Source organism: Neolamprologus multifasciatus, chromosome 19 (assembly GCF_963576455.1).
Source record: "Neolamprologus multifasciatus chromosome 19, fNeoMul1.2, whole genome shotgun sequence".
Classification (NCBI taxonomy): domain Eukaryota; kingdom Metazoa; phylum Chordata; class Actinopteri; order Cichliformes; family Cichlidae; genus Neolamprologus; species Neolamprologus multifasciatus.
This window is the reverse complement of record NC_140457.1, coordinates 6,441,748-6,466,921: the sequence shown is the minus strand read 5'-3', so window position 1 is coordinate 6,466,921 and position 25,174 is coordinate 6,441,748. Positions and strand designations below refer to the sequence as shown.

The following is a 25,174-nucleotide window of genomic DNA, read 5'->3' as shown; positions in this document are numbered from 1 at the left end:
CATCAGGATAAAAAGTGTCTTGAGTGTCGTTGTGGTATGTGCAGAAAGCTTGGACTTCAATGAAACAGCAGGTAAAAAATCTATTGCAACATTAAGATGAAAAGAGCACACGGCATCATCGATACTCCAGCGTTTCCAGTCTGTGGACCAGCAGGAGCTGATAATTTAATAGCAGCACACACAAAAGGCTTCACTGGCACCGTATCGTTTTAAACAGCATCCCACTGTCAAGCCTTATCAAGGGCTTTAATTTCCACTGTCCCAAGTGGACTTGCAAGTGGCCTCAAAATTGTTTCCTGGTGGTATTCATTTTCAGGCAAACTAGCTAGCTATTACCTCTGCTACAACTTTGCTTCAGTTTGTGAAAGTATATGAAATACTGGCAAGAGGTGACCTGCAAATTTACAAAGTAATAAAGGGAAAAAAATTACAGTAAGTGTTAAAGAGACGCTCAATTTCAGTAGAAAAAAGGCTGACTGAAGCCCCTAAACCAAAGTTAGTATCATATTCCAGTACAAAACTGAAAAAGCAAAGACAGAGCCCTGCATTAGTGAGCTTTGTTTAAATATACTGACTCGCTGCTGCTAAGAGACAGCTCATTTTAGACTTTCTCCCTATAAATGGAGAAGTGTGGACTTATTTGAATTCAGCTAATCACTGAGTCATAATTAGAGGGCTGTGAAACTTCCCTCTATTGTACCATTCTGAGATATGAAAAAGCTTTAAGTAAGACTGAAAGCACTGCTGTATAAAAGTGAAGATCACTGCTCAGAGCCACAACTCACCTTCTGTGCAGCTATAATCACACGGTCACCTAGACGGATTCCCATGGAGGCGAGCTGTAGCCTGGCCTTATCCGAGAGAGCAGGGAGGGACTGGGCTTTCAGGGTGAGGGGCAGAGGGGAGCTGGGTCTGGGTAACGCTTGTCTCAGCAAAGTCCGGAGCTCTTTGGCCATGGCTGCTGCATCAGCCATGTCCAGAGGCATGTCGAGGGGATCAGGCACCACGTCTGCTGGACACTGCCCTTTTTCATTCTTTAACCGGACACAAGGAGAAAAAACAAAACAACACAGATAAGAGGAATGTTTTACCAATCAGGTAAGAGAATGTTTTAAGCAGAGATTTCGAAAAAGGACAGTCATGTAAATCATTATATCTGCAACTAAGCAGATCACTAAAGACACCTGCATTGCAGAGGTCATCCAAATGATTGGTTTTAAATTAAAAAAGGAAAAAAGAAAAGAAGAAGGGGTTGTTAATCCGGACCACCCTCGGCTCCACTAACTGAACACACAGCAGAACACTTTCTCTGACATCTGTTTCAGCTCCACTGGCACAAGGACAGATACAGAAAACCTTTGCCACCTCACAGCACATTCTCTTTTTATATACGAGACATTTATTCACTGAGCTGTTATGTTATGTCCTTTTTTTCTACTTTCTATTTAAATGAGCCAAGGTAAAATCAGTCTTACTTGATTGACTGATTTTTTTTCCATACTGTACTTTTTTGTTGCTACAGACTCTTTCATTTTTTTAAGTAAAAATACACTGCATCTTAACTAAATATGGCAAACATATAATTACAGCAACAATGACATCTACAGCAACACTGCAGCAAAATTCGTCATGGCAACACCTGCAACCCTCTTAGCTCAACATCACACGCCTGCAACTAAACCAAACACCGCAACTGCAGTAACTAAACCACCAATTACATCTACGCCCAAGCTGCCATAGCAATGATAACACATGCAGCAAAACATACTAACCCCTGCAATGAAAGCTAGCTACAGCTACAATACAGAAACAAGGTGGGTGGTTCGATACCTGGAAGCTCCAGCAATCCCAAAGCATCTTTGAGCAAGATGCTGAAGTTGCTCCTGATTAGAGGTGGGAATCACCATACATCCCACAATACGATATTATCACAATACTTAATGCACGATACAATATTATTGCAATTTTTTAAAATATTTTGCAATATTCAGATTCTGTACATAAAGGTAAACTTTATCAATATTCATTTTCTCTAATATCAAAGTCTCACACTCAGTCTTTCTCTCATTTCAGTTTTATTGGTGACAAACTGAACGGTTTGTATTACAGTCTAGTCCAACTTAACTGAACAACCATCTGGTACAATTATAGCTATTCTGAACTATGAAATTTATGAAAATTATGCAGCCCCTTCAGCAACTGAAGAATTTGAAAGTAAATTAAAACAAAATATAATTTTACATTAAATAAAAAAGTTTTAAACTTAATTCAAATAAAACATGTCTTAAATTAAAATAAGTAAACTGTCATGTTTATTTTTTCCCCCACCCCTACTCCTGATGTATTTATTGTGTGAATTTTACATAGAAAGGATTTATACATAGAAAAAATAAATAAAAGCGCTTTTAGGAATTCAACTGGACAGCGTCAAGTCACAACAAAAGTCGCAGTAGCCTCAAGGCATTTTATATTGTAAGGTAAAGACTCTACAATAATACAGAGGAAACCCCAACAATCACTCTACGACTATGAACAAGTACCTGGCAACAATGGAAAGGAAGTCCTTTTAAGCAAGGAAGAAACCTCAGGGAGGAGCAACCATATGCTTTGAGTGAGTTGGGGCGGAAGCAGTGCATTTGTCTCCAACTAAACCAATCACTGCAGTAACTAAACTACCAATTACATCTGCCCGCCCCCCCCAAAGGGCACTGCAATAACAAGGCATGTCACAAAGCACGGCAATACCTGCAACTAAACCAAGCACTGAGCTACAGCAACAATAATACATACAGAAACATCTGAACCCTAACCAACAAGCAAAATCAGAGCAGCGACTGCCTACGACAAAACCTACAAATGCAGCAATAGCAACATCAGTCACTAAACATGGTAACCCCACTACAACCAAATCAATCACTCAAACTACCACAACACTGCTCACCGAGCATGGAAACAACGCTGTCAGGTGAAGCTTTTACCTGAACCGGCAGATAAGAACGTAGAGGTTAAAGCAGAAAGGGACCCTCAGTTAATATCACTGAGGAAATAAAAGAGCCAGTTTCTTTAACGCACGAGTGTGAAAGCTTCCATCCCAAATGAAAAGTGTAAACTTACTAATGCGTTATGAATCCATTAAGTGCAAACAGTGTGACCCAGACAGTCTCATTAATGCTGGGAGATGTGTGCAATAAACCGATCCCACTTACCAGAACACTGATATGATATTAGAAACTGCCCAACTGCAAGCACAAGACTGGACTTCATGTTGGTAGGAGCACTGAAGCGCTGAACCTTCTGACAAAACACAGAATTCTTGCAGTCCACTTGAGCAGAAAATAATTGGTTGAACTTGAACTGGTGCTTTTTTATTTCAACAATATCAGTTGGGCCCAGAGTACCTGAGAATGAGGATGTATTGCATGCTTAAGTACGGCTCAGTAAAGAAAGAATTTAGCCAGTCGTTTTTATAGCAGTGAATGAGAACCAACAGCGCTCGACCTACAAACTGAGGCTTATATCTGGAATTCTAATCCCTGCGGGTTAGATGTTTACATTCGGAGGAGGAAAGAGGAGGCTTGTGCGTTGAAAAGTAAAAACTGTGAAATAAAGCAGAAAAAAAAACACCACTAGCTGAGAACAACAGTGAGACAGCTTGCCAGCTCTCGCAATATCGATCAATACTAATTAAATCAAATGCAGCATAAGCATCACTGATGACAGACTGCTTTCAAAAGACAAACTATTTTAAAAAAATTATTTTTTTTATGTCCATCTCCAAAATGGTCACCATCATTTCTGTATGCTGCACCTAATCGCATCTTATTCACGTTGTCAGGGCAAGAGGCGCACAACATGAGCATTTAGTCACGTAAAGAAACTACAGTCAGGGAGAGCTTAGAGAGACTAAGCAAGCTTAAGTGTCAGCGGAGGTAGGAGGATACGGCTGTGGAGGCGTGACAGACGAGAGGAGCTCATCCAGCACCACGGCGCTGGATTAATTGGGGCACACTTGCATTTGCCAGCCCCTCCAGCAACAATACAAGTGGTCTTTGATAAATATCAAAACCCAGCTTGCCTTTCATTGCTGAGGCCTGTCGCGCTCATGTTGTAACACTGAGCTAAAGTACCAAACAATCAATCTGTCTTCATGTGCCTAGAGTGAAGGCAGCATGCCACAGGACTAGCTCCAGGAAAGAAATGCTTAGCTCAGTGGCGATATCTATATTTAAAGGAGTGCATTTAAAGCATACAATCTCTCTTTCTTTCTTTTTTTACACAGCTGGGCAACCCTAATCAACTCCCCATGTATACTTTAGATTGATGGGGTAATCAACAGACCAATAATCACCTCTAGACAAGTCCAGTGTATTTCACTTAAGTACCATAATGTAATACCATGCCAAGCTCCCACGGTGAACCATTTTTTAAGCACTGTCACACACTCACCCACTGACATGTGACAAATGCCTTTCACAACTACACAACAGCCATACTTCATTGGTTACGGTTAAATTATGAGAGCTTTGAAAGATGCATTTAATGCTTATGCACAACAGGCAGAATACCTGAAACATATTTGACACTCTTGCAAATGATTTGTGAATCATTGCATTTAAGTGACTTTTTTCTTTGTTGCAATCCTGGGATAGGAAAATTAAGCTAACATGAAAGTGCTAATAACTGCAATTCCACCGCTGTTGCAGGAATCAGCATAGCATTCTCCACATCTTTTCCACACTTTGACCCTGTGATTCAACTGCCGTATGTTCAGGTTCCAGTGTGCATGTCGCCGACACCAGCGCACACAGGTCTGACCTCCCAGCAGCCCCGTGAGGCCGCAGTGTGACCGAGTGAGGAAACCAATCCTTGTGGCGTCGTCTTCTTGGGACGTAAACATCGTAGCCCGTCTCTAGCATCCCCATTATATGGAACTGTTGAATAGTTCAGTTTTATTTGTCATATGCAAGTTAGCACAGGGTCAACATTGCAATGAAATGTGTTTGACGAGCAGCAGTCACTCAGCAGCATGATACAGTAGGAGAAAATATAATAAAATATAATAAAATAAAATAAAATCTAAAAATAGTAAGGAGCTAAATATTAGAGAGACATGGTAAAAGCGAAAAGATGACTAAATATATATGTATCTATAAATATAAATATATGTACACTAGTGATTAAATAAGAAAGTCTTGAAAAGAAATATGACGGGAGGGCAGATTGGAATGAGCAGCAGAAAAATCCAGTATTGCACTTTTAAATATAAATATCAATGACAATAAAGTGAAGTGACCAGTGCAGATTAAACAGAGTACTTGTGAAGCTGCAGGGTAGCTTCTGAGTGCTGTGTTGTGCGTGTTTAAGTGTTGTGGTTGAGGTGAATAGGCTGTTCAACAGTAGGAGATTTATTGCCAAGAAGCATCTTTACAACAAAGAAATAATCGACTAAACACAAATTTCTTTAATTTTTGTGCAAAGTTTATCCTGGAACCAACACAAAAACAAGATTTATTTACTGAGAAAGTAAAATAAGGCTGAGTAAGTAAACACCTTCTGTTACTGTTAACAGCTGAACTTCCCATGAGCTGTATGCTGAAATTCAGAATGTGCAGGGAAGCATGTCAATCCACCCACCCAAAACCCAGATCTGCAACAGCAGCTCACATTTAATCTGAAACTGAAAGAGAAATAAGTGAGCAGTTCACCACAGGAACCTTTTTTTTTTACTAATGCAAGAAATGATGAGTTGCTACAGCTCTCAATCCATAAGGTATGTAGCAAGGGAAGCACGAAAGGCCAGCAACATTTTTATTTTTCCATCCCTTTTTAAAAAATCTTTCCATTGCTCCAATACTCCGTTTGTTGTGATTAATCTCTGCAGTGCCAGTGAAGAGAAATATCAAATTAAACCACTTCCATGCCTGACCTTTACTCAGAAAGAAACTGAATTTCTTGGCTCTGATATCACGAACACACTGCCAGCCAACACCATCATTTTTCAAATGCGAACTTCACAATTTGTCAAACACATGAAAAGTCAATGCGGGGAAAAAAAAGAATAGTACTGAAGGATGTGGCTGATTGTGATGAATTACTCATTATTACAACTATAAGACTGTTTTTCATTTTAAAGGGAGTAACAAATTAATGTTACCTTCTGTGTGTTTTTTCCAGGTTGTGCTTTAATTTTGAGTAATGATAACATGACGACATTACAGCGAATGCACCGCCTTACAGAAGATCAAAGCTGCATAAATCAAAAATGGGGGGGAAAAAATACATGACTAATAAACTGATGCTTATTTTTTAATCTCTCCATTTCAAATTCTTATTTATTTCTCCATTATATTTTTGATTTCTTTATTTTAAAATAAGTCAGTGGTCTCTGTATACCTGTTGTGAGCTTGGTCTACATTACCAGCAAAAAGCTGGATCCCCTCCCAGCAGGTACTGGACTCCACCAGGGCTGCCCTTTGTCACTGATCCTGTTCATAATTTTTTAGGACAGATTTCTAGATGCAGCTGAGGAGGAGAGGGTATCAGATTTGGTGGTCTCGAGATCTCGTTACTGCTTTCTGTGGATGGTGTGTTCTTGTTGGCTTCATCGAGTGTGAAGTGGCGAGGATGAGAACTGGCAGCTCGCAATCTGAGGCCATGTTTCTCAGTCACACAGGGTGGAATGCCCATTGCAGGACGGGAACATGCTGCTACCCTAGTTTGGAGTAGGATGCCTCCTGGACGGCTCCTAGGTGAAGTGTTCCAGGCATCTCTCACCAGAAGGACGCCCCGGGCGAGACCCAGGAGACGCTGGAGACATTACATCTCTCAGTTGGGTAGAGAATCCTTAGGTGAACCCCACAAGGAACTGGTGAGAGGCAGTTCTGAGCATCTCTGCTTGGATTGCTACATCTGTGACTGGAACCACAATGCTAGTAAATTGAGCTGTTCTAGCTAAAGAACTAATAATAAAACAAAATAAATGAAAAACACAAACTATTAATAGAATCAATTTATCTCCTTTCAATCCTCCGTAATAAAAGGACCGTCATCGTCAGGGTCACAGCAAACACACGGGTCCTTTCAAATAGTGATAAAGATTACAAGAAGAAAAAAATATTGCAATATCGAAGCTTATAAAAGCCGATGCAGCATATCTCTAGAGCCAACTGCCAGCAGCATTGATGAACCGTAAAATAATAAAGCAGACAGAAAATAATCTTCCCTCTGTGGCGTTTTAACTTTTGCTTGGCAAGATAACGACTAAACAGAAACCAAGAAAACCTCTTGGGTTTCAAAAAAGCCAGCCTGGTAATTTCTAACCACATAGTCCATATATCTTGCAAGCATTGCATTCACTCAGTAAGATTATAGAGCCTCTGCTCTCATATTTGAGAATGGAAATTACTGAATTATGGTGTGCAGTGCTTTGGTGACCTCCAGTGGGAAAATTAGTGCTTACAAAGACCAGGAACTAGACCTGTTTACAAACAGCTTCAATACTTCTGCAGCCAAAAATGTGCAATATTAAAGATAATCACACTGCAAGTTCCAATACAGATATAACATTCTGAATAAAACCCATACGCTATGACAGCCCATATATTCATGCCAAAAACATTATCTACTGGGACACTGCTGTGTATATACTTTCGCTCAAGATAACAGCTGATCAGGGCTGTTCAGCAAAGCCCTCAATCAAGATTTAAATGAAACTGAGATGCAGCCGAGAGGCACGAAAGCAAACAGAGCAAGCACAAGACATCGAAGTAGTGAATCTATTCAAAAATGTCTGTGAAATCTGTAGTCTAAGCAGCTGCCTTCTCAGGTGTTAGCTGACAGCTGAGTCAGAAGATGTCAATGTGCACAAACAAAAACCCCCACTGAATATCTAAAATTGGAGAAAAAAAACCTCATAAATTATCTGGACTTTCATACCAAAAAGATTGCGATCTGTCCCTTTTTTTTTAATTCATTTATTTTTTTAAACTGAGCAGGCAGATTTCCTCTGCAAAGATCTCCATCAAATCACAGTAATTCGGTCTAGCAGTAAACAAAAAGAGCAAAGACTGAATCGCATCAGGAAGGTTTGTAAAGGTGAAAGTGGGAAAATTGTGGGAATCAATTTTCTATCTCAACGGGAGTTATGAATGCTGACATCTGAGAAAATGCATGGGGCAAAAACAGTGTCATCACCACCTACAATCTAATGAAATCCAATAGGAGAGCTATGAAACAACAATCAGTCTGCTGAGATTACATTAGTGAATAGCAGGGTCACTCGCATGCTGTTTTTAGAGCAGTTCACAGTGGTGGTGGTGCACTGGGCTGCTTTAAGTCAATGTGGTGCGCTAAAAGAATTAGTCGGTTAAGAAAAGATTGAAAATGGGTGAATAAACTGCTTGTTTATTTTACTTTAACAACTAAAGGAAACTAATGTGCTAATGTCGTCCAGTGACATTAAATTAAATCTCATCTAAATTCTATTTCTCTTGTTTAAGTCTCAAAACAAAGGTTCATTTCTATATATGAAATATGACTTCCATTATCTATCATTAACATCATTAACTGTTTCTGATTTGATCCATTTTCTTATAGAATTTTTTATACCTGATGTGAAAAATATTAAACGTGTTTATATTTTTTTGAAAACTTACCAGGTTCCAGAAAGATGTAAGTTTTTTTGAACATTAAGATACTCTCCCATTTTTTCCTTTTGTGAATCTGATGTATATTGTAAATGGTAAATGGATTTTTTGAATACCCCGGTGGAAGTTAAGATAAAGGCACTAACAGGTAATGTGTGCAAACAAAAAGCTTCCAGGTTGTGAATTTTTATCATCACAAGGTTCATACCAAAAGTCAGAGCTTGTTTTGTGCTAACGAGTTTGTGTCTGTTTGAATAAGGATTTGTCTGCACAAAGAGGTGTGCATACAGAACCCAATAGCACGGTCCATAAGGATGACGCTATACATAAATCGAAACAGGGCATAGTGGCATTCACCTCAAACACCAGAAGTGCAAAGGTCAAAAACCACAGAATGAGAAGCCTTAAATAGCGGCTGCAGTGAAAACGTTTTTTTAAAATACTCGTTTCACATCAGCTCTTTATAAAATATAGCTTTGCTCTTCTCAGTGGCTCACAAGAACTAAGACAAGCACAAGCAAGAGGAGCCCTCGGACTGGTTGTTTGTGACGCTGCCCCCTGGTGACAGTAAACAGCGATCTGTAGGCTGTGCATAAGACTACTGCAGAAACATGTTGGAGCCCCAAGTCACCAAGATGTGGAGGGGTGGGTGTGCTGACCTCTGTGGCCATCTTCAGTTTAGAGGTGGGGACAGACTAAAAAAAAGTTTAAGCCAAGTTGGGATTTTCTTGACAATATGTTAGTTCTGACTATGAAATATGAAGATGTAGAAGTCAGAATACTGATTGTACAGAAATTACATTTGTTCCTGCTAGGTAGCTGATGCTAGGTGATTAAATCAAAGGGACTAAGGCACCTCCCTCTACCAGCGAGGGAAAAAAGGCTAATTAAATATGTTATGTCAAAATAACATGTCAAAAGAAATGAGAAAAAAACCATTTCAAATTAAAAACATCTGGACCATGTGTCCTCTCGCTCCTTGTCAGCTGAATCCACAGGAAGCGCTACTCGAAAAATGCATCCACAACCCACCATCTTCACCTGAATGTACATGAATAAACCTTTTCACTTGTCACAGCAGGAGAAGTGGTGCAAATAACCTAAAAATCAATAACATTACTGATGAGCAGTGTTGGGGAGTAACGGAATACATGTACCGCCGTTACGTATTTAAAATACAAAATATGAGTAACTGTATTCGGTTACAGTTACCGTTTAAAAAGGTGGTATTTAGAATACAGTTACTTTGTTGAAATAAATGGATTACACGGCAGTACTTCCCTGTTTCACATTGTCGCAGGTCAGGACTGTTTGGGTTTTGTTTGACAGCTATGTTCTGTTGTTCTAGGCGGCAGCTTTACGGTTGCCATGGTTACAGGGTTACTCTCTCTCTCTCTGCGTGTTTCCTCGGTGAGAGAGGCCTTTTTGTTGTTGTTGTGCTAAGCTAATAGGCAAAATGCTACCGGCATAGCTCTAAAGAATGTAGCATCATAGGCAGTGTAGTCCGTGCTGCAGGGAGAATGGACTGCCATACACGTTATGTGTCTGTGAGCGAGGGAGGGAGAAAAAGGAAAAGTACGAGCTGTCACGGAGCAGAAACGGGAGCTGGAAGCATGTAAATATAATAATAACCACTGCAGCCAAGAAGAGTGCCTGACGAGCCCAGTTGTAAGTAAGCTATTAAGACTCGACTGTACACCGTGTTCGTGTTTTCCTCCAAAAACAATAAGTTCCTTTGGAGCAGCCTTTCAACGCCTCTCTCTGTCTCTTGCTAGCAAAGTTGACCCAGACAACAAAGTAAAGCTAGTTTTCGGCTAAGAGCCCGACACAGAACCCACCGTATTAGCCAGAGGTCCCTTTACTATGGTTCGGAGCCGCGGACCTTCAGTAACAGTAATAAATCACAGCAATAGTACATTCATGTAGTTGTAAACAGCATGATAATATAATAAGTAATCCAAAGTATTCAGAATACGTTACTCTCATTGAGTAACGTAACGGAATACATTACAGAATACATTTTGGGGCATGTATTCTGTAATCTGTAATGGAATACATTTTAAAAGTAACCTTCCCAACACTGCTGATGAGTCAGTTGCATTAAGTGCAGTTAAGGTATGTCAGTGAGCCAACAGGCACAAAAGACTACACTAAGCGAAATATGACCATCATACCCACTTATATGCTTTTTCAGCTATGACAAAGCCGTCTTACTGATCTTAAAACCATGCAATTACCTGACACATCCGGTACTGACAGTCAAGCCGCAAAGGACTCTTAAATATTGTTACCTTTGCAAGTGCTGCAGCTTATTTAAACCATTCTGCACAACTGCTTTACACATGTTATGTAGCATATTTTTCACCTCCTTAAGGCAGATAAAGTCTGAAGACCTCAAATCTCCAGCAACACTTGAATCTCAAAGAACAGCTCGACTGACAGATTATAGCCTGTGGCCTCCACTAAGGTCATCATAAAACCTTGAAACTTTAAAGTATGGATAAGTATGGAACAGGAAAACAAAAAAAAACAAAAACAGCAAATCATAAGTATCCATGTATAGTTCAGTTAATTTGGCAGCTACAAGGATGGGCTCAGCATATTAATGGATATATCACAGACTTATTAATATTTGGGTCATTTTTCTGTCAGGAGCATTAAAGATAACACTCTAACATAACAGAAAACCAACCAATGCAATAAGTAACCTACCCTCTGTGAACAAAACTTCAATACTAGACTATAAAGTCAGTACTTAACAGACTGGCTAATGCTAAATGTTTTTGTTTGTTTGTTTGTTTGTTTTAAAATGGCTGCTGTTTTTAGTCATGTGGCTCGTTAGCATTAATGTTTCCACAACAAATGATTCTGTCATCAGATAAAACACCTCTTAACCTTGAGCATGTAAACTGCGCCTCCATTACGTTAAAAAGTGGAAGTCCAGGAGCAGGATAGCCTAATTTTTGAAAACTGAAAAACTTGCATAGAGCAAATCTTTCTCTCCAAGATGTTGTTCCACCATCATGGATTATAATGTAAACTAATTAGTTTTTTTGGGTTTTTTTAGGGGTAACTGTTTTACAAATGTAATCCAGTCACATGACTACAGCAGTAAATTAGAAGCCTGCAGAGCCCTTAAATGTCACCTCTCACTACAATCATCAGCACATCAGGTGGCCAATAATTTAATACATTTAAACCGCTGGGAACGCCCAAGTGGATGTTTCATCTGCTCCTAGGTTAAAGCAATATTTTAAAAATTCATATCATGCATAAAATTATGACTATTATATAACCCAGGACTAGTTGGGCTTATGGTCAGGTTACATCAGTGCAATCACTGGACACATGGTTAATACCAAATTTGGTTACTAATCCTATCGTGTTTCCATGTTTTCACCCTTATGTTGACCAATATCAGCATACTGTCAAAAAAAAGAAAAAAAAAAGATGGTGTTTACTAGTGTGTCACATCAGTTTGGCCCGAGCTAGAAGTTCACGGGCCCACACTGAAGAGCTACAAGACTTCTTTGTTTACTTGGAAAAAGAGGAAATAATTAAAACAATGGCAAAGAAAAATCAATTTAACACTATGAGGCAACTGGAAATTTTAATTTTCCATCAGTGCATCATTATTTATAACCACAAAAGCACAGTGTGGATCATTTGCTGACTGTAGAAGCAACAAATATATGAATAAATAATACAAGCTATATTCTGAGAAGATCTTCATTTTTTCAACATTTATATAACGTAAGTCACTCATCAAGCATCGATTCTCATCTCTGTGACTTAAAATCGAAAAGGGAGATCAATACCGATATGCAATCCTAATTAAATGTAATAATTCTTTGGTCGGTTTGATGAAGGAATTCAATCTGTCAAATTCACAGGATGACTTGTGAGTCTGCTGCTGTGTGCGTATACGCAGAACAACTATGGCACTTACTCTGAAAGCAGGATTGGCTCCCAGTTCCAAGAGACACTTGACAGCTGATGTGCACAGGTTGGATGCGGCGATGTGCAGAGCTGTTCCAAAATCGAAGTCACTGCAGGTGGCATCAACATCTACAACATTAAAAAGACCATTGGGAGGTTAGGAATACACAGTTATATGGCTTGTGTGGCTGTGTTAAGTATTAATTGACACTTTATTATTAACTTGCATCATTTTCTACCTGGTGTCTCAAATGCAAACACTGGGTTTAAACATTGTTTAAGCAACTAAGTGTAAAAGACAAACTGAAAACCTGCCCCATACACACACACCATGCCTTTGTTGAAGTCATTTCCTAATTAACCTGCTCTTGTAAAACCAGTTCTATTGCCCTCACCGTTTGTATTTGAGCAGACAGCTGAGAGCAGAACTGCTGCATGGTTTGTCTGAATAAATTAAGCACCACTTTCACAGCAGAGTTGTTGAGCTTTTTGAAGGCAGAAATCTCAAAGTATGTATAATGAATGCACCAGAACTCAAGAAACTTTAATAAGTTAACATGAAAGAAGTTTGGACAACAAAAGGGAATTGAGAATGTGGTTTACTGAGTCGTCAGACTTGCTGTATCAAACTCAGAACTCCAGATAACTCAGGAAATCCACATGATTCTGAAGCGTTTGGCAGCTGCTCTCAGGACTCATGATTATTTAACATGATTGCTTACGGTCTTTGGGAAAAAACAGAAGTTGTTACATTTACTTTATTTACAATTCAACTGAAAATAAAACTTAAAAACATTCAAACTGAATTAAAAGTGCCACCACATGGCAGTGGGCTTTTTTACCGAACGAAAAAAGTAAAAGAAATTGTCAATTATTTAGATTTATTAATAGGTGGAAACCAAATATGGAAATAAATGTGGAACTAAAATTGATTTCATTAACTGCACAGCACTATCAAGACTTAGTTGATTCTCACAGTACACAAGATTCTGTAAAATAAATATTCATAGAGGATGTGTAAATCTAGGTCCCAGCTACACCAAGATCCAACACCAAAAGAGTAAGGTATGCAGAAAGAAATCTTTCTGGACTAACAAATAGATAAAGTATTTTAAGGGTGGAAAAAAAGCAGACAGCAACAGTCAGACATACTGCACCATTTACAGGAAGAAGGAGGAAACTGTGCTTACTGCACACAAAGACCATATGATCCTTGCGTCTCATTGATAAGTCAAATAATCGAACGTCAGTTTTTGCTCAAAGTATTTGTGGAATATTTTTACATTGTGCAACGTGCCACAGCAGAATATAGATTATTTCTGCTAGTGAATTAACAAATTATAGCTGATTGTTAACACTTTCAACTAGATTCAACTGCTGCTAACTTCTTGTTAAAGCAGATGTCTACTGCACATCAGTGCAGTTAGGGTTAGACATGACATTCGAACTGAGCTTAGAGTAGGAAAGAAAGGTGAATTGAGTAACATTGAATGGTTGTTAGTGCCAGACACACTCGTCTGAATAGAGCATAACAGAGCTGATCTGCTGGAATTTTCCCACACAACCATCTCTAAAGTTTACAAAAAATGTCTGGAAAGAGTGCAGTGAGGGGTGAGAGGAGAATGGCAAGACTGTTATTAGGTGAAAGCAAGACCACAGTAACTCAAGGGCATTTTTGAACACACAATACATCCAGCATTGAAGCAGATGGGCCACAGCAGCAGAAGACCACACTGGGGTCCCACCCCTATTAAATAAAAACAGGAAACTGAGGGAGGTTTACCTGTATTCATAAAAACAAAAAATGTACATCCATAACAGATTCTATTTTTTAGATTTAGGGACCACTGTTCTTTATTAAAGTTGTTTCTGTCCGTTTAAAAAATAAGCCTTTATATTGCCTTAAAATTATCCCTTAAATAAAGTCAGTAAGCAGTTTTCTGACAAACTTGAACAGTTCACTAGATTTTAAGTGACTCAATTTGACTCTCAGACACAATTGTGTTGTTTATGTAATTACTGTAAAAAAAACCTATTGTTTATATTCACATTCACATTAAGCAATGCTCTTCCACATCAAAAGTCGAACGCCTTGGTGTTCCCGCAGACAAGCAGCTGGCAGGATTTCCCATGGGTTCTGGATCTCAAATGTGATTCTATACCACATTTAGGATGTGGTAGAACAGTGTAATAAGGATGTGCAGCTGATAAACCTGGAGTCAACTTATGATGCCAATATGTCAACATGGAGCAAAATTTCCTGGGTCCAGCCCATTTCTAGGAGGTTGTATCTAATGAAGTGGCCTGTGAATGTATATAGATGCTAATACCAACCTCTGAAGTCTAATGCTTTTACAGAGTTACGTACATGTTATTAGTATTTTAGATGTGATTTGCAGAGTGTTGCCCTCCTGTAGGAGTGGTTTTCAGAATACTACACAATGTGCACATTTGTTATACTATAAGTAATCACTGAGATAATATTGACAGTAATAGTTTGTCATATTTAAATGTCTACAGCGCATGGCTTATCAAGGAATTGAGTCTCTTGTCAACTCTCTGTATCTGCAGTCATAATCAGTCACTGCTGGGCAAAAAACGAAATCTTAGCTCAGATCTATTTACAAAAAAAGGCCCAAAATATTGGCCATCATCCCAAGAGGCTAAGTCATCAGACAACAGCCCGTAGGTTTCCAAACTGGACCGAACATCTTGTCGTTTGGCAAAGGGACAGCTGGGTTGAAGGCAAACTTAATAACATAACATCCAAAATGTAGAACGGAGATATGAAATCAGATCAAATGACACATTTTCTAAAAAAAAAAGAAAAAAAGAAAAGAAAACAAACAAACACTGGTAAGCTTGAAATAAAACATGCATCTCAAAGCTGGTTTTACCATTTAGTGATTAGTTTGTATTTGTGTGTAATGATGAGAAAACCACACTTCTGTCTGTCTGTGTCATTTACTGAGGCAAGTGTTTCATCAAGCACCTTCTTGAAGACACACTGCCGTGAACGACACTTCTCTCGTTATCATTTGATCCAACGCAGTCAACAAGGTTTTATCTGCTGAGTAACGATTTTCCTAAATTGGACATCACAGCCGTACGAAAAGAGCGATGATCAATCCTCGTGCTGCCAGTGTACAAGCAGACAATGAGCCACCAGTATGAAAAGCTAATGACAGGACTCCTGTACAGTTTCCATTTCAAAATAACTTCGATTCTTTTACACAAATAAAATTTTGAAACATCCTAGTAAACTTTTTAGAACCAAATTAACATCTAACAACACTTCATGTAACCATTTCATATTGAAGACCCTACTTTTTCAAAGGCTGGAGACTCTTTATTCTGATACCTGGAACAGCAGGATGGTAGTATTTATTTTTCCCAGCTTCATTTGTATTTATGTAGTTACAAAGTGCTAAAAAATAAACTTAAAATAAAAAGAAATTACACAGAATTCACGGCAATTTCATATTTAACAGAAACAAAAGAAAAAATAAAATACAAAAAAAAATCCTGCCCAATGAGAGACAGGTAAGAGTCTCAACGAGGCATTAGTGTTTTAAAAAGCAAAAAGATTAAAAAACAACAAGATTTTAAGAGATTTAAAAGAGGTTGCCGTTACCCTGCCATAGATCTTCCACCAGGTTTACTGTAAGAATTCAACACATTCAGTGCCTTCACTTTACGCACCGAGAGTTGTCACCCCCATAGGTCCATTCTGAGCCAAGAAAATCCCTGAGACAGGCTGTTTATTTGAGAAAATACAGTCTCTGCCTGTCCTTACAGCTAGGATGACCTTTCATCTCTCTGCTCCAGCTGCAGCTCTGTTCTCACCTCCAGGCTGGGATGCCTGCAGCACCACACGGATAAGCTGGGGCACATCGAAGTACGCAGCGTAGTGCAAAGCCCTCATGTTAGTCCACCGCGAACGAAGGTTTGGATCCGCGCCCAGGGAGAGGAGCTGCCGAGCAAAGCTCGCTGCCGTGTCTGCATCGCCTGAAGAACAGGTCGCAAACACAGGTGTTAGAGTTGAAAGGAGTTGGAGTAACAGACAGTAAGTCAGCTCTAGAGAGTGTATTTAAGAAGTGGTTGATGAACAGCTGCACTTACTGAGGTATACAGAATAATGTTCAGCAGTAGAGTGGTCACATAAATTAACGCACACATACGTCAGAGTAGATGTCTGTTTATTTCTACCCTGCAGCTGAGAGTGCTTATTCAACATCTCTGTCAATACTTACCAATGCCTGGGGCTCCGGCCTTGCAGCAGTAGTGCAGGAGGCTCATGTCTGTCAGACCGTCTCGATCATTCACACCACAGCCTCTCTTTAGGATCTGTGCAAAGAGAAGATATGCAGTATGTGCCACTAAGGACTTGGTGTTGGCGTGCAGAAATCTTCCATAACAGGTTCAAGTGAAATTAGAGGGAAATTGTGTGATGAATGACAAGTAATTCAAGGCTTTCATAACTCTACTCATCTTTAAATCTGGACAACAGGTGTTACGTAAACTGACATTGAAACAAGGTATTTATTTCTCAAGGGTGATAGTTACTCAGAGAAAATGATCGCCTTCTTTTGCCCTTGAGATGAGTGCTTCTCTGCACAGTTTACTGCAATGCAGTTACTTTGTGTAGCACAGGCAGAAGGGATTTGGTGTGTATCTGAACAGAGTCCATAACAATGAAAAAAAAAATATATCAGAATTTATATTAATCTGAAGTTTCAGTTGATTATATTATGACAAAAATAAAAGCGTTACAGCTAGGCCTGGGCTATATCATACCGTTCACGGTAATACCGGTGTAATTTTGGGCAACAATAGGAAAATGAATGAAATGAAATGCGTATGTTTACATACGCACATGGCGGCGACGCAGAATGAGAAGAGCGAAAGTTTATCGTTAAATGAAACGGATGAACCAGAATTGGTTTGTAAAAATGCTGCAACATCAGTGGTGTGGAACTGGTTTAGCTTTCGTCCGTCAGATACACAACAAAGCACTATTTTTGGTAGAGCATGCTAGCGGGCCGTCGTTATTACCGTGTTGTTTGGAAAATACGGCACACTTAAAATCAATTTTTTTGATTTTTCTGAAAATTGACAGTGGCCCTTATAATCCCGTGTGCCTTATGTATGAATTCTGGTTGTGTTTACTGACCTTGAAACTATTTTATGTGGTACACGGCGCTCGAAAATCTGTCAAATGTTTCAGTACGACTTTGCTAAGCTACGAACCCGCACCGCTTGATGGATTGTTGGAGCATTACGGCTATATTAGGCAGGCGCCTCGCGGAGTGATACGTACTGTGCTTCAACATAATATTACCGTATTGTGTGTGTATAACCTCTTTTTAAGTTTTGTGGATATTATACATGGTTATGCTGAGGATATGTCGGCCAGTTTCCACTGGAAATGCCTTTTGGTTAAACTGTCAGCGAGGAATTTGCACTGTTACATTTTTACATAACTTGCACATAAAATGCACATAAAAAACAGCTGCTTGTTTAAGTGAAAATACATTGATGGGGTTTTTTGCACTAATAAAGTTGTGGAGTTGTAAAGTATTTTGTCTAGTGTCAATTATATCGTCAGTTATATCGTTATCGCAAATTTTCAAATGTATATCGTGATAAATATTTTTGGTCATATCGCCCTGCTCTAGTTACAGCTACAGAAGGGACCGCTGTGAGATTCTGCAGCAGTTGGACATTTTTTATGTCACCTCATTGCCGATGAGGTCAATGTTCTTCTGAACCTGGGGCACCCACTGCCTGAGGACAGCAAACAGCTCTGGTATGGTGGTGCTGGGATCCAACAGAACCTCCCTGCATTGCGGCTCACTGGGGTCAAAGAAGGAGAACTCTGGAAGCAATGAAGAGGAACAAAAGTAACACATGTTAAGTATAATGAGGACCAGAAATATTTCTCTCCCGTGTACCGACATGAAGAGAGCATGTGTGAAACTCTGCAGCACAGGCGTTTATTACGTTTCTGCAACTGACTGTTCAATCGATTCAGCAAATTACTAATCTTGGGAAATGCCCTTGCCGCCCTTGCAGAGGCAAATGAAAACAGATGTGACAGTAGATGGCCTGCCGTGAACCAAATGAGGCATTAGATGACCCGGCTGAGGCTGAAGGCAAATGGATTTCACTGTGAAAGGCCAAAAGTTAACACTAACTGTAGTCGGCTAAGTCTTTTTTCATAATTTTGTCTCTGTACGCAACTACAGCAAATCTGAAATGAAATACTTTGATTAAAGATTCAACTTTCAGAGGGTTTGGGGGGGAAAAGGGCATTAAACATAAAAATTAGACTTTAAAATACATCACTCACCTCAGAAGTAATTGAACAGTCAAGTGTTACTTGACTTCTATTCACTTCAAAAAACTTACACAAAATCAACACAGTAGTTTCTTAAAGGTTAAGGTAACTTTATTTATACCCATAGGCAAGGTAAATTTGCTTTACAGAAAAAATGACAGCATTTGGCATCCCTTTAAAAACACACATACCTAGTAAAGATATAAACCTCACTGTGGCACATATATAGTAATTTTAATATTTCGAATCAAAAACAGTTCTTATTTAATATTTAATTTCAGTGACAGCAACAGGGACAAAGCTATTTTTATAACGCTTTGTCCTGCATCTCAGAAATAGAAACCTCCGTCCTGAGGGAAGAAGCTGAAATTCACCCCTTAGAGAATGGGAACCATTTTTAAGGATTGATAAAGCCATCCTCTGTACCTGCTTAGAGTACAGGGAGGCTAAACAAGACTAACCTATCAGACGACTGGACCATCTCACTATCTGATTTAGAGAGTTTTTCTCTGTGACAGAGGTCTGACCAAACCATGCCACCAAACAAAAGGATAAAACAGACTCAATAAAAGAACGATAAAACAAAGTTAAAATTTTTTAGTCAATCAATGTGGAAATGAGCAAGTTTCCTAAGACAATAAAGGTGCTTTTGACCCTTTTTACAAACTGATTTGCAATTTTGATCAAAGTTCAGTTTTTCATTGATTATGGTCCCAAGATATTTATATGATTGTACTTGCTCTATTTTCTGACCTTTAATCAAAGTGACTGCGCTATGAAACATCCAAGTATTTAAGGACATTAGAGCTAATCAGCATCAAACCTGCTGAAATGGCTTTACTGATTAATTAGGTCATTCAAGATATAGACGATAACAGTCACCATGTTCTTGTTTAAGAATAAATCACTACAAAAGAACGACCTCAAATTGTAACTAACATATCCAGCTACATTATTAGAACCCAGAGACTCTGTATCACTATCATCTCTCTGTGTCAATTGAAGCCATCAACCTTTCTTCAGTCTCATATCTTGTGGCATTTCACAGCCTGTCGATGCTGCGAAGAGAACGCGTTAACTAGCTTGAAATGTCACATAGCTGCAAAGAGAAAGCGTGAATACTCGCCACAGTCACTGGGCATGGGTGCAGAGGCCACCTGGTGGATCACTGGCCGCTGATGAGAAGAGAGTCTAGCAGGGCAACCCAGGACCGTGTCGCCTTCAACAGGCTCTGAAACATCCTCCTTTGTCATCTCCCCCTCAGGGCCTGCGGCTGGAACAATATTAGAAAGCCTATTCTGAGAACACAAGTAGGTCTAATCTCTCAATAAAAGCACACAGGCTACAGCGATGTCTTCATTTGATCTGGCAGTGCAATACAGGGAAATGCAACTTGTAAGCACAGAACTAACATAATATAAAAAACGTGGTATTTTAATCTGTGGTGTCGCCTGAAGAATATGGGGGAAAGGCGCATTCAAGCTATCACCCCAACAAGACAGGGATTTTCAAAGAATGTCAGCATTTGACTCATAGCACCTCTGAGAGATCACTTTGCCTGCAGGTTAGAAAACAAAGGTGAACACACCAAACTTTTTTCAGCCTAATCTCAAAATAGTGACACTGTAATGGGGACACAGGAAGCTTTCACAGAGGAACCTTGGAGGCTGAACTAAAAGCATGCACACACACCCACACACAGGTGTAAGCCTGGGGAAGCAACATTGAGCCTAAAATCTTCCCAACCAACCCTCACTCACTGTCATCTTCTCCTTTATCCTCTTTCTTGTTGACCTCCATGCGAGCCTCCCAGTCGCGCTAAGCTAAAATCAAAAGACACAGACTGGGTCCAGTAGAACATCTAACCAAAATCCTTCCCAAAATAACTCCAAAGCTTATCGACTGTCCCCCTCCTCAATCTCCAATAACACCCCCACTCTCTCTGATTATACCCTGTTGATCCCCTGACTCCCAGGTCCAGCAGCTATTTACAGCCTGTACACTTTCAAGCCAAGGAGCTTGTATGTCTGACTCTCCCGGCTGGAATGTCACTCTCACTTTCCAGTCCTGTGTACCTCTGACCTCACTGACATAAAGTAGCCAAGCGTAACCCCTAGTGGAGGGAATGTGGCCTGTAGGCTGATAGTGCAAACAAACAGGATTAGAAGGCCTGTCATTCACCACAAAGGCCAGTATCCAGTTGCCCCTGACAGCAAACATCAGCCCTACTGAATGGTAAACGGTAAATGGTAAATGGTAAACGGTAAATCCTCCAACCTAGCATGCTCTGTTGCTTTCTGATGAAGATTGTAATACTTTCCTTAATTACTTTGTAAATAAGGTGATGGACTTGAAATCCAAAATTTCCTCAAATGCCTCCCCTTATGAAGATACCCCTTGCTGTCTTGGATCATTTACCTCCTTTTCTCCAATCACACTAAATGACTTAATTATAGTTTTAGGTAAAATGAAATCCTCATCTTGCTCTGTAGATATATTACCTCCCTCTGTCCTGTCTGGGTCTATCACCAGCATTGGTCCCACATTACTATCCATCATCAACAGTTCACTGAGGCAAGGCTGTGTTCCATCTTATTTTAAGCATGCTGAGGTAACTCCTCTGTTAAAAAAACAGAATCTTGATCCTAGCTCTGCTAGTAATTACCGACCTATTTCAAAATTGCCATTTGTAAGTAAAGTACTTGAAAAAATTGTTGAAAATCAGTTCAGGTCTCTATTATGTAAATTACACATTCTTGACCCTTTTCAGTCTGGCTTTCAAAAGCAGCACTCTACAGAGACCGCTCTCTTAAGAGTCTATAATGATCTATTAATGGCATCTGACGCAGGGAACTGTTCTGTGATCATTTTACTTGATCTCAGCGCTGCCTTCGACACCATCGACCACAAAATCCTACTTAACAGGCTCAAGGTTTTGGCAGGTATATCTGGCTCTGCCCTGGACTGGTTTGCTTCATATTTATCAGACAGGACCTTTTCTGTTAGGACTGACAGGTTCTCCTCTAACACTGCTGCCCTGACCTGTGGTGTCCCACAGGGCTCAGTTTTAGGTCCATTACTGTTTTCTTTTTATATGCTTCCTTTAGCTGGTATCATTCAATCTTTTAGCGACCTGTCTTATCATTTTTATGCTGATGACATTCAGCTCCATGTGTCCTTTAAGCCTCATCAGCTGGATAGGCTGTCCACCCTAGTCCAGTGCTTAACCCAGGTTTCTGATTGGCTTTCAAGCAACTACCTTGTTCTAAATACTAACAAGACCGAGGCCATGATCATAGCTCCTCCTGAGCTACATTCTAAAATCAGTCAGGTTCTTGCCTCTTTCTGTCCATCTGTCAAGTCAAATATTCGAAATCTCGGTGTAATATTTGACTCTTCTCTGGGCCTTGACTCTCATGTAAAATCTTTGTCTCGTTCCTGTTTCTATCATCTAAGAAACATATCTAAACTGCGACACATGGTTTCCTCAGCTGAATTGGAAAAACTCATTCATGCTTTTGTGTCATCACGCTTAGACTACTGTAATTCCCTGTTTACTAGCTTGGATAAATCATCTCTTTCTCGCCTCCAAGCTATACAAAACGCAGCAGCCAGACTACTGACTCGCTCTACCAAGCGTGTCCACATTACTCCCATCTTATATTCTTTACATTGGCTCCCAATAGAGTTTAGAATTCACTTTAAAATTCTTGTTTTAACATACAGAGCACTAAATGGCCAGGCTCCAGATTACTTATCCAAGCTTCTTATAAAATACACTGCTGCTCGTCATCTCCGCTCACAGACTCAGAGTCTCTTGGTTGTTCCCCGTACACGACTGAAGACAAAAGGGGACAGAGCCTTTCAGTCTGTTGCACCAAGGCTGTGGAACAGTTTGCCACTACAATTACGTTTGCTTGACTCTGTGGATTCTTTTAAAAAACAGTTAAAAACTCTTCTGTTCAAACAAGCCTTTTGTTGATCTACATATTTTATATTTTTACATTATTTACATTTGATCTTTTACATTGTATATAATGTTTATTGATTTTACTGTTTATTTTAATATTTGTGTACAGCGCTTTGTGATTGTCTGTCTGTGAAAAGCGCTTAATAAATAAAGTTTACTTACTTACTTACTTACTTAAAACTTTGGCCTCAACTTTCCGAGTCACAAAGATGTTTTCTTTTAACCTGGATGAATTACACATAACTGAAACAATGTACTAACAAGCAAATTCAGATAACTCATATCAAGACAGGAGTCATCAACATTCTCTGTTATCCCAGACTTCTGCTTCAGCCTCTGAGAGTGCTCACACATTTATAAAAGAGGGCGTTTGATGTGTCATTTCACACATCTTCTGCACAAAGTTGACAGATCAAGTGCTACCTACTTCAGTCAAAAAGTGTCAGAGGAACAGAGGATAGAAGCCAGTAAAAAAAGAAAAAATATAACGTCTAAAAATTCTCTAACGTGCACATTAGCGCAGTCAGGCTAAGTAAAATTAATTTTACGGACTGAATTTTGTAGTAATTTATTCACAGCAGTTCCAGCAGTGTGAAGCAGACGTGGCAGTGCCAGAAGATTCAACAGGTTTCATGTATAATACATTTTTCTTCAAACAGAACAGAATCTGTATTCCTATTAAAGTGAAAACTAAAACAATCAATGAACTTGTGGCACTTACAGAAAATTTTAAAAAGAAAGGAATGTGTTTTATACATACAACCTGTTGATTTACATTTTAACTTTACCATTAAAGGAAGCTGTGAAATTACAGCGACAAACTATGTGCTTCAAATAGTCAGCAGGTGATGCAGAAAATGTTTAAGTGTGTCTATGGGGCAGTGTCACACTGAGTAGTATTTAATGTTTAAGAAAACTTGAGACATAATAAATAAAAGCCTGTAGTGAGTGCTAACATTCATGTATTAACTCAAAAGAATAAATTATTTTCTGCAGCATTACTCTCTTGCCATATTTGCAAAAACAATGTTGCTTTTTATCGTTTTACTTTTTTGATGATCATTTCTTTAATCTTTTTTATTACATATAATTGCTCCGACTCAAGTGGGTAGCACTTAAATGGCCCGTTTTGTGCAAAAGAAGAGTGAAATGGCTTATTAATTACTCTATTTTTGTGAGCATTCAACTGAGACTGAGTCAGAAAGTCTGGGTTACAGAAAAAAATGAAATTAGCTCTGCCAAAGAATTTAGGATTTGCCAAGCTGATGCAAAGAAAGCAATGACTATGCTGAACTTTCTCAACAGCACACCTCACAGAAGAGTGCACGTGCATGCTTGAAGAGGAAGAGAGTGTCTTAACATGTAACTGTTGATCATTTCTTCTCCATTTTTTGTAATTCTGTAATTTCATTGTTGCAAACAGAACATTTGTATATAGATGTGTGCTTTAGCAGTGATTGTAATTTCCATAGTTCATGCTGCTAAAGAGTGAGATGAAAAACTACTACCAACCTCTCTGAGGTCACTGACTGGCTGTGTAGGGATTAGGTCTTTGCAGTATGACTTGAGACAATGGCCTACTTCTGCAATAAGCCTCTTCTTGTTTGCCTGACCTACATGATGTCACCATCCCCACAGCTACTGAAGAGACAGCACTCACATATTTTTGATGACTGTGGCCATTTAAGCACCCATTGGCAAGCTACCCATTCTGGCTGACTGTAATGCATGTGGATCTTTTTAAGTTACATGCTATATCTAGAGAACTATCTGAATTACATCATTAAGCTCATAATGACTTTAACTTCAGGAGCATGGAGCTTCAAAAAACACCCTGAACTTTCTTGAAAATTGATAGCATTTCGTGCACTAGCATATTTGAAGGCCATAAGCAGAAAGAATATTTTTACAGCTATGATGCTAAAATTGAAATAAAAATTATATGTGTTATATGTGTATTTTTATTTAGATATTTCACACACAAAAAAAGTGGCATCAATAACTTTAATTGGATTTTTCCATAAAGATTAAATGTCTAGTGGTAATGAAATGTTTAGTGGTAACAACATATCCAAAACGTTTGTTCACGGGCAGCATCCTTGACCTCCATCCATCCTATGCGCCTCATGCACCAGGCCAAATCATGAACTATTATCCCCTGCATTTGTTTGCTGATAAGTCCTAAATGACCACACTCGGTCGCTTGAGCTTTAATCAGCTTGAGAAAAGTTATACAACTTATTATCTAACATCCAATTATTGAAGAGATGGCTTATTTGT

At 39.2% G+C, this 25,174-nt stretch overlaps 1 protein-coding gene across 6 annotated transcripts in view; it reads right to left on the bottom strand.

The window, feature by feature from the left end:
* LOC146495854 (CAP-Gly domain-containing linker protein 4) overlaps nucleotides 1–25,174 on the bottom strand; it is a 73,070-nt gene that overhangs the window by 29,592 nt on the left and 18,304 nt on the right. For 2 of the 6 annotated variants that reach the window (XM_085143606.1, XM_085143605.1), the window contains exons 2-7: nucleotides 20,051–20,197; nucleotides 18,323–18,462; nucleotides 16,838–16,931; nucleotides 16,431–16,592; nucleotides 12,595–12,713; nucleotides 786–1,034 (exon numbers count right to left, since the gene is read on the bottom strand). In XM_085143606.1, the coding sequence (XP_084999732.1) occupies nucleotides 786–1,034; nucleotides 12,595–12,713; nucleotides 16,431–16,592; nucleotides 16,838–16,931; nucleotides 18,323–18,462; nucleotides 20,051–20,177 (891 nt within the window). In that variant the 5' untranslated portion in view covers nucleotides 20,178–20,197. Of the gene's footprint in view, nucleotides 1–785; nucleotides 1,035–12,594; nucleotides 12,714–16,430; nucleotides 16,593–16,837; nucleotides 16,932–18,322; nucleotides 18,463–20,050; nucleotides 20,198–20,684; nucleotides 21,809–25,174 lie in introns of those variants that run through there. The other 4 variants (XM_085143604.1, XM_085143603.1, XM_085143607.1 and 1 more) reach the window with 4 other exon arrangements.